The sequence below is a fragment of the Schistocerca americana genome, chromosome X (genome assembly GCF_021461395.2).
Source record: "Schistocerca americana isolate TAMUIC-IGC-003095 chromosome X, iqSchAmer2.1, whole genome shotgun sequence".
Taxonomy (NCBI): Eukaryota; Metazoa; Arthropoda; class Insecta; order Orthoptera; family Acrididae; genus Schistocerca; species Schistocerca americana.
The window spans coordinates 965,505,863-965,522,742 of NC_060130.1; the positions used below are offsets into that span (position 1 = coordinate 965,505,863).

Sequence of the window (16,880 nt, forward strand, 5' to 3'; positions counted from 1 at the left end):
TGATAAATTTACTTATCTGGGCAGTAATATTACCAGGGATGGAAGGAGCAAGGCAGAAGTGAGAAGTAGAATAGCTCAAGCAAAGGCTGCTTTTAACAAGAAGAAAAACATATTAACATCTAAGACCATCAGCCTTGAAATCAGGAAAAGATTTTTGAAATCATATGTGTGTAGTGTGGCATGCTATAGGTGTGAAACATGGACTCTCGGGACAGAGGAAGACCAGAAGCTAAATTCTTTTGAAATGTGGTGCTATAGACGCATGCTCAAAATAAAATGTATCGACAAGGTCACAAATGAAGTGTTTCTGGAAAGAGCAGGTGAGAAGAGAAGCTTCTGGAGTTTCATTGTTAAAAGAAGAGCGCAATTTACAGGCCATGTATTAAGACATAAAGGACTCCTGAACACAATCATAGAGAGATATGACGAGGGAAAAAGACCAAGAGGAAGACCACGACTGAGGTACATGGATCAAATTGTGAAAGATGTGGGATGTAACACCTATAAAGAAATGAAGAGAAAAGCTGAAAGACACACAGAATGGAGACAAGCTGCCATTGTAGCTGTTGCAAACCAATCCTTGGATTGACCACTACAGAAGAAGAAAGAAGCTCCCAAAATTACTTTCTGCTTCTTCTGATGAGATACAATTTCAGCAGGTAGCTTAATGGACCTGAATACCATATTGCTGGGCTTTCTCTAATAGTCTTTAGTGAAATCACAGAAGATACCCACTGGTGACTGCTCTTGTTCAGGGACTCTAAGAGTACCCTACAAATGTGAAGATTGCCTGTTGAATTGATGTATTAATTTGAAAAACAAATTGCCTTTTATTTAAAACCCCATACTGAAGTGTTCAAGGAGTTTAAGTATCAAAGATAAAATGGAGTGATATCACTAAAAATATATGATATATGTGCATATATCACACATATCAAATATTTTTAGCAATTGGTATTTAATTGATTCTGTAACAAAAGACACTACTGTTTGATTCTTATGTGGGCCAATTTCACTTCTGAAGATGACAATTTAGACTGTCAAACCCAGTAAAGTGACCAAATAAAGTTTTCTTTTGCAGCTGATGACTAACTTTTTATCAGTGTTGAAATATTCTGCAGCTGTTGAACTACATCTGTGCACAAAATCATGTTTAACAATCGTAGCATGCAACAAGTTTTCAAAGATTTTTAAAACTGTAAGAAGTGCTATTTATCTCTAACTGTTCACTGTTCACATTTGAGGTAGTGGCATATTTCATCTTCTCTGAGAATGTTACTTGATACCTTGCTGAGTTAAGGACCTGGCTCAGTATTCTACATTCTTGAGCAGCATTTCAATAGCTTACTTGATATATTTTTAAAGCCATATGAATGTTTCTTTTCTAATGAGGCAATGGTGTTTTTGAGCTTTTTTGTGGTTATAGGAGGTTGCTGCTTGAGAATATCTATTGCCTCATGTAAGTCTGATGTACAGCCTTTCTACTCAGATACACTTAGAAAGTGTTCATTATCAGTCTCTTTATTATAATTAAATTATATTGTAATGTGGTAACCACACTCAAGTCCAAATCTGAAAGCAGGGTCATCAGTCAAATAGAGTACTTAACACTTCAAATTTATTAGAAACACCAACTTACAGTCAGAACAAAAACTGAACTCCTGGATGGAGAGTGCAGCTATTTATACTTACATTGAATATTTCAGACTGTATGTATTTATATATGCATTAAATATTCCAGAATATACCAACATTACAAACATAACATAGTTCAAGAATCTTCCAGAAATGATAATACTCAGTTAAAAAAACAATTACTTGCTGTTGGGTTTGAACTGATGACCTGCAAAACAGCAGTCAATGATGCTAACCATTACACTATGCTCCATGCACTACAGCTGGCAGTATTGCTCACTCTCCTGGAGAACCAGTGAACCACTAGGCAGAAGTCCTCATTCAAACTGACAGCTGCACCATGGATCTAGATCTTGTCAGTGGTCTCCTGTATGGTGGTGCTGGTGCCTCCTTGAAGTCTGGTCAAGTTGATGCATCCTCTTCATTGTAGTGCGCTCTTAAGTTAGCCCATCCCATTGAAGCCTCTGAGTCAGTGAGTTGTCTTCAATGTCCCTGAAATTTCCATCTTCACCTCTGGGCTGTAGCAGGGCTTCATACAGAAGACATGAAGAGTGTCTCTGCACTTTTGTCTTCTTGGTAAAGGGTCACAGTCCTTGACTTCATATGTGACATCCAACAAGAGATGAAGGATACAATGTCGCTGAAAATAATATTTTAGTAACTTTACTAGTCCTACTTTCTACCCAGGCATAAAACTAAATACCAAGACTCCTGGGCTGTATCTCACTGCCAGTGCTTGGTGTTACAGAAATCTCTGTCTTTCTGTTGGGTATCCAAGTTCTGTATGTAAGCCAGTTGTTTTGCTTGTTTGGTCCTGGTGATGAGATGTTTCACATAGTCATCCTGAATATGGTCCAGTTGAAATGGGATCAATGTATCCAATGTAATTTCCACCTAGCAACTGTGGAACAGAAAGAATGGTGTGATTCCTGTAGTGTCTTGCTGTGCTGTGTTGTATGTGAACATCATGACATGCTGTATTGTATCCCAGTCTCTCTGTTTGAGATCAGTGTACTCTGAGAAAATATCTGCCAACATCTGTGTTCTATCAGGGAATTAATCAGTCTATCATATGTAGTTGCCCTGCTGTGGGTGACACTGCAATCTGAAGTTACATCTGATACAAGTCTTGACTGGAAAACTTCGTCACAATCACAGATGATCACACAGAGTGCTCAGTGCTTTAAAACAATATCTTCTACAAGGAACTTCACAATTTTCAAAACTTCATTGGATGACACAGCTATGGTGATATTATAATGGATTAGGTATTATTCAGTTCTTGTTTGTTGACGTTCAGTTTTTAGAGTGAACTGCGGCATGTGCTTCCAGTGCTGGCATTCCTTACAGTGGCTCACACAGTCTCTAACGGGTTGGTAGAGGCCCAACCAGTGATTTCTACATGAATTTGTGTCTAGAGCCTTCATGAATCCCAGGTGACCACATCTTGGAACATTATGGAGGATTTTCCATGACAGTTGGCAACTTTCCAGTAATTTCCTTAATGCATAGCAGACTGAATTGTCAGGTTGCAGTAGGAAAATTGCTTTTATAAGTCATTTTAAAGCTGTCAACTCTAAGCTTGTACTGAAAATGAAGCCTAAGCAGTAGATATGTCTTGACACTTTTCCAAACATGTACTAGTCATAAAATGAGTCTTAAAACATTCTTATTTAGGATTCTCTTATGAGACAGTCTGTGATACCAATTGTTTATATTTACTGTCTTCTTGAACTTGCAGAAAATACATGAAGGCCCAGAATACTTGCTCCTTTCTGTGATCCTGGAGACGTGATGGTTCATACTGGATCAAACCCTGTTGTAGGGGATAATGGTCTTTGCCATCTTCATGCAAATTTATTATATGTAATACTAACAAGTAGACCTCACCTCTTTGAGGGTGTTTGTGTTGAAACTGATCTCAGTGACCATGAGTCATTTGTAGGTGCAATGATTACCAAACTTCAAATGACAACTGAAAGAAGTAGGAAGATTTACAGTGATCTAGATAACACACAATTTTAGCAAGAATGTTTACCAAAGTATAAAGTGCAAATAAAACTAGCAGAAAGATCTACATGTTCAGTAACATAAATAAAAAGACAGTAGTGTCATATCTCTATGAAAAACTTAAAACATTTACCTCTGGGCAGGAGAATTTTGAAGAGCTGTGGCTCAATTTTAGATGAATAATTGACCAGTCAATGAATAGATAGTACCTAGCAAAACAGTTAATTTTGAGAGAGCTTGTCTGTGGTATACAATTTCTGTAAATAAATGTCTAAAGAAACAGCAATTACTTTATGATAAATCTAAAACAGAGCACTAGGCTATAGATAGTGAGATGCTAGAGTGAATGTGTTTGCCTGTCAGTAGAGTGATGTATGAAGCCTTCAGTGACTGTTATAGGAGTATTTTTTGACAGAACTCTTCAAAAAACTGATGAAATTCTGGTTTCGTATAAAGGTTGCCAATGACACAAAAATTTGTGTACAAACATTCACTGATGACGCAGGAACTGAATTGGAGGGCAGGAAAGCAAAAACAGAAATGCTAAACTCTGTTTTCAAGTGTTCCTTTACTAAGGAAAATCCAGGTTCATTGACCCAGTTTAATTCTCACACCATTGGAAAGATGAATGATATAGATCTTACTGTCAGCAAAATTGAGAAATAATTGATTTCTAAAACTAAACAAAGTTCCAAGTCCTAATGGAATCCTAACAGATTCCAAAAACAACTTGTGCCTGGGCTAGCCTCTCTTTCATCACTGTCGATATCTCAAATAAAATACTTTGCCCATTAATTGGAAGACAGCACAGATCACACCTGTCTACAGGAAGATTCGCAGAAATGATCCACAACAATGCCCTCCAATACCAGTGACAGCCATTTGCGATAGAATCTAAGAAAATAATTTACATAATGAGGAATTATGAAGAGAGTGATCTACACCATGCCAATCAGCATGGATTCAGCGAAGATAAGGCATGCTAAACCCAATTCATGCTGCTTTTCTCAAGACATCCTGAAGGCTATGGATCAAGACAGTTGGGTAGAGGCAGTATTTCATGACTTCCAAGAAGTATTTGACTCAGTACCACACAAGCTCTTGATAATGAAAGTACAATTGTATGAGGTATCAAATGAAATTTGGTATTGTATGAGAACTTCTTGGCAGGGAGGACACAGCATAAAATCTTGGATAGAGTGTCATCAACAGATTTAGGAGTAACTTCCAGTATACAACAGACGAGCATGTTTGGACCCATGCAGTTCATTTTGTGTAATAATGGCCTGGCTGGTAATATTAATTACAACATCAAACTTTTTGAATAGGATACAGTTACCTATAATGAAGTATTGTCTGAAAAATGCTGTACAAATTTTCAGTCAGAATTTGATTAGTTTTGAAACTGTTGCAAAATCTGATGACTTACTTCAGTTGTTCAAAAATCCAAAGTTATTCATTGTATAAAATGCAGAAACATAGTATCCCATGACTAATTAATTAATAAGTCACAATTGGAATCAATCAAATCCTACAAATATGTGGGTACAGCTATCTGTAGGTGCATGAAAATACATAGACATAGTCATAGGTCAAGCAGATGGTAGACTTCAGTTCATTGGTAGGATATTGGAAATATGCAATGAGATTGCAAGAGAGATTGCTTACTGATGTGACCTATCTCAGAATGATCAAATGTGTTGGTTCATACCATATAGGACTAATGGGATATTGAATGTATACAAAAAAGGACAGCATGAATTGTTACATGCTTGTTTGTCCCATGACAGAATGTCAAGTGAGATGCTGAAGAACCTGACCTATCAGATGCTTCAAGATAGATTCCAACTATGCCCAAAAGCCTACATACAAAATTTCAAGATACAGTTTTATGTGAGAAATCTAGGAATGTACCACTACACCCTACATATTGATCCCTTAGGGCAGAGGTTCCCAAAGTTCTTTTTCTCATACACCACTTTCAAAGTTCTACTGTTTTCAGTAGACCCCCTGCTGCTGCATTTCTACTATATTCCCAAAACTCCTAAAAAATGTCATGGAGTCCCAACCCTAAATTCATAGTGGTAAAAAGAAAAAGAAAAATAACACATTTTCAAGTGTTCTATTTATTAAAATAATACTTATGATTATATATTTAATATGATTAAAAATAAATATTGATAACTTACTAATCAACAATTGGCAAAACATCAACAATCAACTTTAAAATGCAAATAAACAGTTAAAAAAAAATAGTCATAATTTCAATGAGTCAGATGTGCTTGATGAATTGACAGCAAATTATCAATATTTGGCTTCAGTTTTGGAAGGGATAACCTCCAATCTCCCTGTTCTGTGATGTTCAATCTGCTGATTTATTTTGTTACTAGGTTGGTAATGACACTAAAACTTTTTTTTGACAAGATATGATGAGGGGAGCGCTATCAAAAATTTTCTTGCAATTTCCTGCAGCCCAGGTTATTGTTTGGGAATTTCTACCTGCAGCCAAAATGTTTGATAGCCTTTTTTAAATTTCACCTTCAGCTCCTCATTGGTGCTAAACTCAAGTAGCTCCTCTTGTAATACCACATTTGCCACTTCCATTTCATCAAATGGACATATGATCCATGGTGGTGTTTCCATTGCCAGAATAGCTTCAAATCTATTTTTGAAGTCATCATGCAGGGTAATTAAATGTCAAGCATATGTTTGAATATCCTCATCAAGACATTCTGCCTGTGACAATTTCGGAAACTGGGAGAATTTGCACTGACTAATATTTTGCTTCATAAATTTCAATTTACCAAGAAAAACCAAAATGAAACCTTTTGTTTTTATTAAATTTAGCCTGTCACCTTGTAACTGCAAGTTAAAGTCATTAAATTTGTTGAAGAAATCTGTCAAGTACACAATGTCTTCTTTAAATTTGATCAGATTTTCTTTTAAATTTGGATCTTTAGTTTCCAGAAATTCTATAACTGTTTCAAAAAGGGAGTAAAATCTTGATAAACGTGCACCTTTCGACAACCAGTATGTAAGAGCAATTGTTGGAAACCTTCACCACTTTCATTGTGCAATAGTGCAAATAAATGGGTATTAAATGCATTGCTTCTTATTTTGGTAACTGTGTTAATCACAAATTGAAGCAATTGGTGCAATGTATCATTCAAATTTTTTGCTACAAGGTGTTGTCTGAGGATGACGCGGTGAATTGTAGTTAGTCATTCTTTTAAGATGACTTATAAGCGCACGATATTGCCTGAACAGGCAGGAGCTCCATCTGCTGCCACTGAAATAATGGTTGTAAATGGAATTGATTTTTCCTTAAAAAAAATCACTCAGGACATTAAATACTGATTCGCCTTTAGTGTCCATTTTCAGAGTGTTCATGAATAGCAGCTCTTCATGGATTTCTTCATCCATAACAAATGGAACATATGCCAATAATAATGCTTCATTATCAGGTAAAGTTGACTCATCCAACTGAATAGAAATATGAGTGGTTTGCAGATAATTACACAAGATGCTTTCAATATCAGAGCTCATTTCATCAATATGTCTTTGTACAGTGTTGTTACTTAAAGGAATTCTTTTGAGTACATCAAATGGAGGTTTCTGCAGAACAATTTTTAAAACCTCTTCAATAGCAGGTAAAATTAACTGTTCTCTGATGGTGTACGGTTTTCCAGACTTCGCTACAAGCAATGAAGTATTGTAATACACTCGCAAGCCATCATCATTACTTTGAGATGTTGAAGCAAACATACTGTCCACAGTGGGTCTCTCTTCATATTTTTGGTTCAATGTTTGAAAGTATTTCAAATCTTTACCTATGTCATCAGAATGACACCTTCCTAGATGATCTTCGAGCTTAGATGGTTTCATAGAGTCATTACTCAAATCTGTGTTGCATAAAAGATTTATAGGCAATCGTTTATCTGCCTTTGATGGAAGAAAACCAAAATTTCAAATAATCAGGACTGTATGGTCGACATTTCTTCTTAGATGCAGTGATTTTTTGTATCAGTTGTAACCAGTAAAGAAAAAAATGTTTGTTTTAGTAATCATGAGACAATTTTAACAGGATATGGCTATTTTAACGGAATAGAATAGAATTAATTATTGCAACAAAGAAACCAAAATGCCAGCAGAAAAACTGTTTCTAATTATTAAAAGCAATAAAATGCTAAGACCCATTGTTTAATTGTTGAAGCTTTAGCAGCCACGAGTTTAAATAGCTGGTTTTTAATTAATGCTTAAAGAAAATATATACCTAATTCATCAGACCAATGCCTCATTTCATAAGCATAGATTCTCTTTAATAGTGGACTGTATTATTATTTAGTTGTACTGCACTCAATAAGAGCAGTGCCTTATTGATTAGTACTGGTTTTTATTGTTAATATAAACAATAAGACTTGAGAACCTTGAAAAGCTAATTATTATAAATTTAGTATATTGCTAAATTTATAAACAACCCAGTATACAATAAACTGGTATTGTGCAAGGGACAGATATTACTGTCAAAAATGTTGAGCGTTACGTGGCAAGATCGACTATGGTTTGTCAACCTGGTGGGGCGTTCATTAACTAGCTTAGTCTTTGCGTCTGCTAATAGTGGAAACGTGTTATATTGCACTTGTGCTTTAATACCCATATAGAGGTTTTCACAAAAAGGCTGAGCCTATTTTATTATAATATAAAATATTTTTTGATTAATTACATTTTAATACATTTCCAAATATTTTTTGTCATTTAGCATTAGCAGCTACGAGGACTTTGAAATATGTACAAACATGCAGGTCAGTCATACATCTCTCTTTTAATGAATTGCCACTGTGGCCTAAATAAATATTTCTGTAATACAAAGTACTAAAAGTTCAATCTTTCTTGGCTATTTTGTTCTTTTATAGAAGTATCGAATAATCGCTCCTCTCAGCATTTAATTTTTGTTATGTAACTACTACATGCAAGTATAACAAATATAATATGATTATAATATAAAATAAAAATATGAGTAACAAATTGGCAAGTACTTTTCTTCACACTGGCAAACACTGACATCGATTCACTCACACTTAAATTCTCAAAATTCTGAAAACAAATGAGTAACATTTTGTCCTTGGCATTCATATTTATATTAGTGAAGCTTGGAAACATAGTACAAGTCATATTTCATCCCTTTGCATGACTAAACAAGCATTCCGGGCGAGTGGGTGTGCGGGCAGCAGTTTACAAGTCTCTACATGAATTGTACTGAATATCGAAATGCTTGTTTTTGCAAGTGGCAGTCACTGACCTTCTTAAAATACACTAGATACTCAAAAAAATTAAGGTGGTTAGAAATTTTCATGGAACCCCACTTACAACTTGTGAACCCCCAATTTTTTTTCACACCTATGTGGACCCCCGTCTGGTCTCCCATGGACCTCTGGGGATCCACCTGGATAACTCTGGGAACCACAAACCTAGGGTCTGTAAAGACATGTTTAGACTAATTGCAGTACCCATAGACATTCAAGTAATCATGCTTTCATGCACCATATGTGAATGAAATGGGTAGGAACTGAAGTACATGCTACAACTGGAAGTACCATCCACTGTGCATTTCATGCTGGTGTGCAGAGTGCAGCTGCAGAAGATAAAATAACTGCAAGAACAGAACCATCCATTAGACACATATAATACAACTGTGTCATCCATATGCTGGGTGGTGCTGGTTCCATGACACCTTGATCTATTCATTTGTCTAATTCCTGTTTGGCTATTGCTTGTAATGTAAAATAGATAATGTATGCCTGGCAGAACCATGGGATTTTGATGTTTATATTTAATTGTTTGTGCACTGTAACGAGCATAATATAGTTGTAAGTTATGACTGTAAGTCTTCAAGCTTTTAAAATGAGTGTCTGCCAAAACCAACATGGATCTTGTCTGGGATAAATAAAGAAAATAGTGAATGCATCCACTCCAAATATGTTCTCAGCCTCTGGGCTGAATAATGAATAATTCTGTTCATTTATTGGATACTTCTATTTTGAACTTGCCTTTTATGAGAAGTTTTTCAGTGCCATAAGTGACAAGTCAGCAGTGTATAGATCACAGCAATCAGTAACTCATGGGGGTGGTGACATAACAATTGTTAACAAATCGGTATGGACTGTTTGCGTTCTTAATTGGGATTTGTAGATGTACACTCTCTACTGAGCCATTGTAAACTAGTGATTTGCATATAGTATGACTATTATTGTGGCTTAAGTTCTTGGTGAAATTTTAGTCTCTTACCTGCAACATAACATAAGAACAATACACTAACAGTTCATTTTCATACCTGAAAAAATTACATCAGGGCAAGCCCAAAAAAGAAACAGTGGGTACTGCAGGTTGTTTTTCAGTACCTGGAACACTTTGAAGTGTTGTAGTTGATGTAGATATCTGTCCAAATCAGCCACAGTTTTATTGAACACTGGGAAGGGTGAAGGCACTCTTGGATTTGCTACCATGCATTGTTCCTGTAACAACTGAAATTGTTGCTGGTGGTGATAAATTTGTACCTAAAGGAATGCTTTTTCCTAAAGGGATGCTATAAACATCACCACAGTCAATTTTCTATCTAAAGTAAACATTTTTTCTTTTTATGTACAAATAAAAAGTAAACATATATTCATAATACATATTCCCATGTTGTTTATAAATCTGACTCTTTTAAATTAGTGCCACCATTATTAAAATTATTTTTAAAATTTTTTTTATACTGTGGCCAGTATCCAATAGTCCTCTCCTTCACCTTCTTACTTCCCAAGCTTACGCTTGGATGTACTGTTTTACCTTCACCACTTCATCCAATAGTCACTAGAGGAGTTCAGTAACATGAACATGTCATATCTGGATACCCAAATTTTCATGCCAGAGTATAGCAGTGTCTCTTTGTGTTTTTTGACATTATAATTTCAATCTTGTGATAACATAGTTCATTTGCAGTATTTTCTTTCTTTTTTCACACACACACACACACACACACACACACACACACACACACACACACACACCACCACCACTGATTAGTATTTTTTTTGTACTATTAAATGTTGTAATGATACTAATATCTGTGTATATATGAATACTGTATAGTAGATCTGTAGTGTTATTAGGGTGATATTTTCGGGAGCATGCTGAAAAGTAATGTGTCTGATTTTTATGTATTTTTAAATGAAACAAATGTTATTAACATTCTACTTCTTTATTCTTTGTGTCTATATATTTGCAGTCCTCAGTTACTAGAGGTCTCTGAACTGTAGCATGTAACATGGCAGTGCATAACATGACTATGTTGGTATGCTGTAATCAAGTTTCAAATTTGAAGAGTTTGTCCACACGTGGAGTACTCTCTCCTTCAGTATGACAATACCAGACCATACATGCATGCTGCAGCATGTGCAGCAGTGAGACATGTTTTGTTCACTGTCATTGGTCATCTTCCATACAGTCCCAACTTGGCCCCATCCAATTTTCATCTCTTTTCAGAACTTAAAGAACACCTTTGAGGACTCTACTTTCATAGTAATGAAGTAGTGCAAGCAGAGGTGATGTTGTGGCTCCATTACTCACACCAAACATTCTGCAGTGATGGTATCAACAAACTGGTCTCTCATTAGGAAAAATGTGTTTGTCTCCAGGGTACTTTGTTGAGAAATAAATATGTAGACACAAAGAACGGAAGCATAGAATGTTAATAACATTTGTTTTATTAAAAAAGTTTTAAGAGTTTTTACATAAAAATATTCAGATATATTACTTTTCAGCACACTCCCATTTCATAGAAATTATATGAAGTTTAATGTTTACCTAAAAATCTTCAATCTATGACATCACGAAACCAGTTATCTAAATTTCACCAACACACTCAGCAACACACTGCTTTTTAAATAAATTATACGTATCCAACATTTTCTTACTGCTAAAAAACATCTTAATTTTTAGGTGATATTTCAGCCAACATCAGATTCAAACTTTAAGTTTTTGCTTCTTTTTTAAACCCACATAAGCAGCTGTTTAAAAACATACAGCAACATAAACTGAGAGAAATAATTTAGTTCTAAATTAACAGCTATGATTAGGGATCTTTATGTTCCCAAATGGCATTCTGTGCATTTCAGATGGAAAGGTAACAATTATTAATTGATAAACTTGACCAGTGCTTTCATTATCTTGTGCTAGTGTGATGATCATTGTGTCTCAAAGAACACAGTGTGCAGTTAGTGTAACAGTAATGCCCTGCCTGTGGTATATTTTTAAAGCTTTATTTAGAGCATTTGTGAATTTTAATAATAAAGAAAACTTCCATCAGTATCATTATTGTAACATATATGCTTCTACTGTCTCAGAGAAATAGTGACCGAATGGATTTTTGGATGGAGATTGTTGTTGGACCACATCAGAAAGATATAAAATCAAAATTTGTTCTAACAACATTGATTCGTTTCCTAAGAGGCCATGACAATGTAAGATTTGATGCATCTGTACATATCAGTAAACCAATCTCATCCATTGACATGAGATTTAGTTTGGGATATCTCAATACAGGACCAGAAACAAGCATACTTGTGACAGTAAGATATGCTCCAGGTGAGATGTTATATGGATAGTATTTGTAAATTTTATTACAGAACTAAGGGTTTTTACAGATATCTTTGACTTGTGTGTACTGCTGTGTAACTGAAATGCATTGTCCAATGGAAAAAGTATAACAATCACTACATTCAGCTGAATGTATGTTCCGCACCTGTGCTCAAGTATTCATTAATAACAAGATAATAAAGGACAGAGCAGTATCCAGAGACATAGGTAATTTCTTCAGGAAACAAGCATCCATATATAATTTTACTTCACAGAGACTGTCGACTAGCAGTGTACACTCTGATACCTTGGCATTTACAGTGCCTGTATCTTAGAATATTGTGCTTGATTCCCCTATCACTATACTGATAAGGTGCTTGATTTTGTTCTAACTAGGGACACAAGGAAGTACATAGTCTTAAATAACTAAGTTTCATTGGGTCACGGGATGACAACAAGAATATGAGTACACAGAGAGTAAACACACAGCTAGAATACATTTGACAACTGAGAGTTCAGATTCTGAGTATGCACATAAAAAGATACAGTTCCTGGCTGGTGCCACTGTTGTTGCACTGCACACACTTATTGAACAAGGTGACTGCTGTCAGTGATTTGTCTGCCCCTGGTGGCTGCCTCAGTACTTGTGCAGCACGTCGATTGAATGCTTACCAAGATGGTCTGACTTATGGCTGTGGTAGGTGTAGTATCTGGCAGGTTTCTACAGATTTCATTGTTTCCTCTGTTATGTTAAAACCTTTCCTTGATCACCCATCCAACACCATTAGAAATGCTAAACTAACGTATAATACAGTCTTCAGATTGTGCTGATCTATGAACTGTTTAATAACTTACAAAGTCAGGTTTCATAAGTTGTTTTATTATCAAAGAGAATTTCATTTTGTCCATGGGTGAAAAAGATTTATAAGTGGAAAACAAGCAGAACTGAGATACCTGATTAACTTAGCCACATACTGGTCTCACCTAACTTTGTTATATCTGTAAATACTGAATAATTTCAAATGCAGAGTTTCATCTGAGCTGCTTCTAGTTCCTGCAAGTAATTTTTATCTTTTTGTAATTGCACAGTATGAGTTTTTGTAAGATTAACAAGATAAGATTTTTTTTCTGTAGACCAGTTATTATAATGACTGCAACCTACATCAATTTGAATCTGCTTACTGTGTTTGAGTGTTGGTTTATCTCCACAATTTTTGCACCTCCTGCTTGCCACACTTCTCTGTTCCCAAAGATGGAGAGTTTTATAAGAAAATATTGGACTGTCCCTTCACAGGCTATCGGAAATGAGATGGTCTTCGCAAGAGCCATTTTAATAACATAGGCTATTTCCAAATATATTGGTAGCCTTACAGATTTTCTGCCCTTCTACTGCAGAGCAGTCATTCAGTTTTGCTGCAGACGTTAAGACTAAATCCTTTGAAAGTTACAATCAAGTAAGAGTGGCATGTTGGATTCACTCTGATCACAATAGAGTCAGAGTTAGTCCACTCATTTTATTATACCAGGACTGTAAAAGAGTTCACATCTAAAAAAGCTAGGAAGAAAGTTTAATTTGTTTGCACTTCCATGCTACTGTATATTTCAGTCTTACAGGATATACACATTGACTCATCGACTGACTGCCAATGTACCACAGATGGTAGGCTTATTAATCAGAATGAGAATTTCAGTGAACTGTTAGGAATAATTCATGTCTCACTCCCAATGTCACCAGGGAGTCATATATTATTTGCTTTAGGAGTTTATTCATTTTGTGTAATACTAGCATCCAGTGCTTACTCTAAAAGTTCTGGCAACTCAGTCAGATGAATGACTGATTTTAATGTTCACTTGCTACATTGTCACCTAAGGTTTAGTCACACACACACACACACACACACACACACACACACACACACACACACCTGTCACTGTAAATTGTTCTGCTAACTCCTTTATAATGAATAACTGCAAGGAGTATTGTAACCAGTAGTGAAAATTAATAAAGTCCAAGATACCAGCTGATTTATGTTTGGAAATAAAAAAAAAAAAATGTTTATTGTATTGTCAAGTTTGTGAATTAACACAATAACAGACTGAGTCCCTTGCAATTACAAAAATACTAAGTGCAGTGCAGTACATTACTGTTCAGTAGTAAAGTTCATGTGATTCACTGTTGAAAATGAATTAAAAGTCCAATGAGTCCCAATTTTTTATTTTAATTTATTTTATTTTATTTATTTTATTTTTTTTTTTTTTTTTTTACACTACACCTGCAGGAAATGTTGAAACGTACAAAGCTGTTGCTCAAAAATTTGCTACCTTCTCAGAAATACTTTGCAAAATTTTTTCAAGTTAACACATCTGTCATCTGAAAAATTTTAGTCCCATAAAACTTTGACCTGCTGTTTTCACCTGTCAAAACTACTCAGACTGCTGTTTTTTGCTATCTCTGAGTTAAGCTCATCCTGTATTAACTCCAATTTTCAGATATCTGTTTAGGCATATGGTTAGGTAGCAGTTTACCATTACTCAGAGGATGTTTAATAACTTCTGATAATATGCTATCTTTGTGGAGGCATGTGGAACTCATACATTATTAATAATGGCCATGGAATGCATACTTGCATAAAGCTATAAACATCAATCTGCTCATGTATATCATGCACAAATATACATTTTATTTTTCATTTCAGGTAAAGAAGTGCTTATGCAATTCAAATTAAAAATGCCTCATACATCATTTACATTTTTTGAGGCAATGTTCAACTTGACATTACCAGGTTTCAATCCAATGGTTGTGGAACTAAAGTTACATGAGAAATCTCCAAAAGAATATGATGTAAGCTGCTGTTAAGTTAATAGTAAATATTACCTAATTTTATCGTGTGTGTGTGTGTGTGTGTGTGTGTGTGTGTGTGTGTGTGTGTGTGTGTGTTTTCTCAAGTAATTCAGTGAAATAGTCTAGAAGTTTTCACCATTGCATTTTGGCAGTTATTCCAACCTTTCTTAGTAAACACTTATATCCATTTTTCTTTTCTCTTGGCAGATTGAATTCTCTGGATCATGGTTTAGTGGACATTCTATAAGTGGTAAAGGACTGTATCAAGACAAAAGTACTTCAAAAACAATGAACCATCATTTGAAACTTGCTGTCAAGTCTCCAAGTTTTAATGAACTTACGGTGTCATTCCGGTTAATCCAAGATGATACAGAATTCAAAACAAATATTCTGGTAATATATTTCCTCAGTTCATACAAAAATGTAGTTTGAAAATTAAATCAGAACAGAAATAAGTTCATCCACCTTTGTCTGTAATATATTATTTTATTAAGGACATTATCTGTTACTGTTTCATTCTGTTGGTGAAATTAATCATTGGCATGATTATATGTTAGTCAGCATATTTTGGGAACACTGCAGACTTTTTTGCTTTGTAAGAAACACTATTACTGTATGCTGCTTTTCATATATTTGTTTTTCACAAGGAACTTAATTGCACTATACTCTACATTGTATGTATGAAGAAACTTCTGCTGTATAGTCTTAACAATTTGTTTGCAACACATCTCATAATTACTGCAGACAAATATTTAGCACTACAGGTAACATAAATAAGTAGTTATATTTCCAGCAAATTATGTAGCAATAGCAAAGATGAAAACATTATAAAATTTAATCTGAAGCCTTCAGAACTCTGCATTTATTCTACCAAAGTTACAGGTAGACAGATAAAATTGTATGGAGATTAAAGTTAACGATGAGTTTATTAAGGAATCTAATCACAAAAGAAACAATACTTGCTTCAGAACAAAAATCAATTAACATAGTACAAGAGAATAAACAAAATTCTTGGAACATTGTATGGGAAAGGGGTCAGCTGTCATGATCCTCGAGACGAGTAGTGTATGTGTCAAAATATGAAACATAGCAGCAACTTGGGTTTACTTTGGTTTGGATCAGTTCACTCAGTAAGAAAGAAATTGATAGAATTTGAAGTTTTCTGCTCAACAGCTCTTCCTTATGAAGATGTCATCTCCCGTACATTGACTTGTCCAGTGTCTTCTGCATATACTGCTTTTGTAGACAACAGGGCCAATAAAAATGCAATACAATACAGCAGTATTGGGTCAAAAATGAAGGGCTCTCAGGCTCTAATTTTCCAAATTATACTATTGGTAGTAGATCCAGTCACTCATGTAAAGGGGATGGTGGCTGTCTAATTCTTGTGAATAACAGGATTAATTTCTGTAAATCCAACAAAACGAATCAGCTTTATGTTGAGAAATATTTTGACTACTTTGTACTAAAACATAAACATCTAAAATTAATCATTATTTGAAGATGCAGTTTGCATGTGGTATTTGCCACAAGTTTTTAGCAAATCCGGACTGTGTCATGTGAACGTGTACTTCAAAGGGAAACAAAATTATTTTATGTGGGGACATACATTTTATTTTTGCCAGTATTTCACACAATTCCTTTGATATAAGTAATTAAATAGCTGTCTTTAATATGGAAAATATTCTTGGAGCCCCCAAGAGAATAACTTCTATCTGTCTCTGCCAATGCAATTTTGATTGATAATTTCTGCATTAAGCTACTGAATGTTCAAAAT

At 35.0% G+C, this 16,880-nt stretch overlaps 1 protein-coding gene across 1 annotated transcript in view; it reads left to right on the forward strand.

Annotated features, from left to right (window-relative positions):
• The window catches only part of LOC124555064, a 704,233-nt gene that overhangs the window by 195,022 nt on the left and 492,331 nt on the right, over positions 1 to 16,880 (forward strand). Inside the window, exons 22-24 of the mRNA XM_047128850.1 lie at positions 12,030 to 12,270; positions 14,958 to 15,103; positions 15,311 to 15,496. Coding sequence (XP_046984806.1) covers positions 12,030 to 12,270; positions 14,958 to 15,103; positions 15,311 to 15,496 — 573 coding nt within the window. The remainder of the gene's footprint in view (positions 1 to 12,029; positions 12,271 to 14,957; positions 15,104 to 15,310; positions 15,497 to 16,880) is intronic.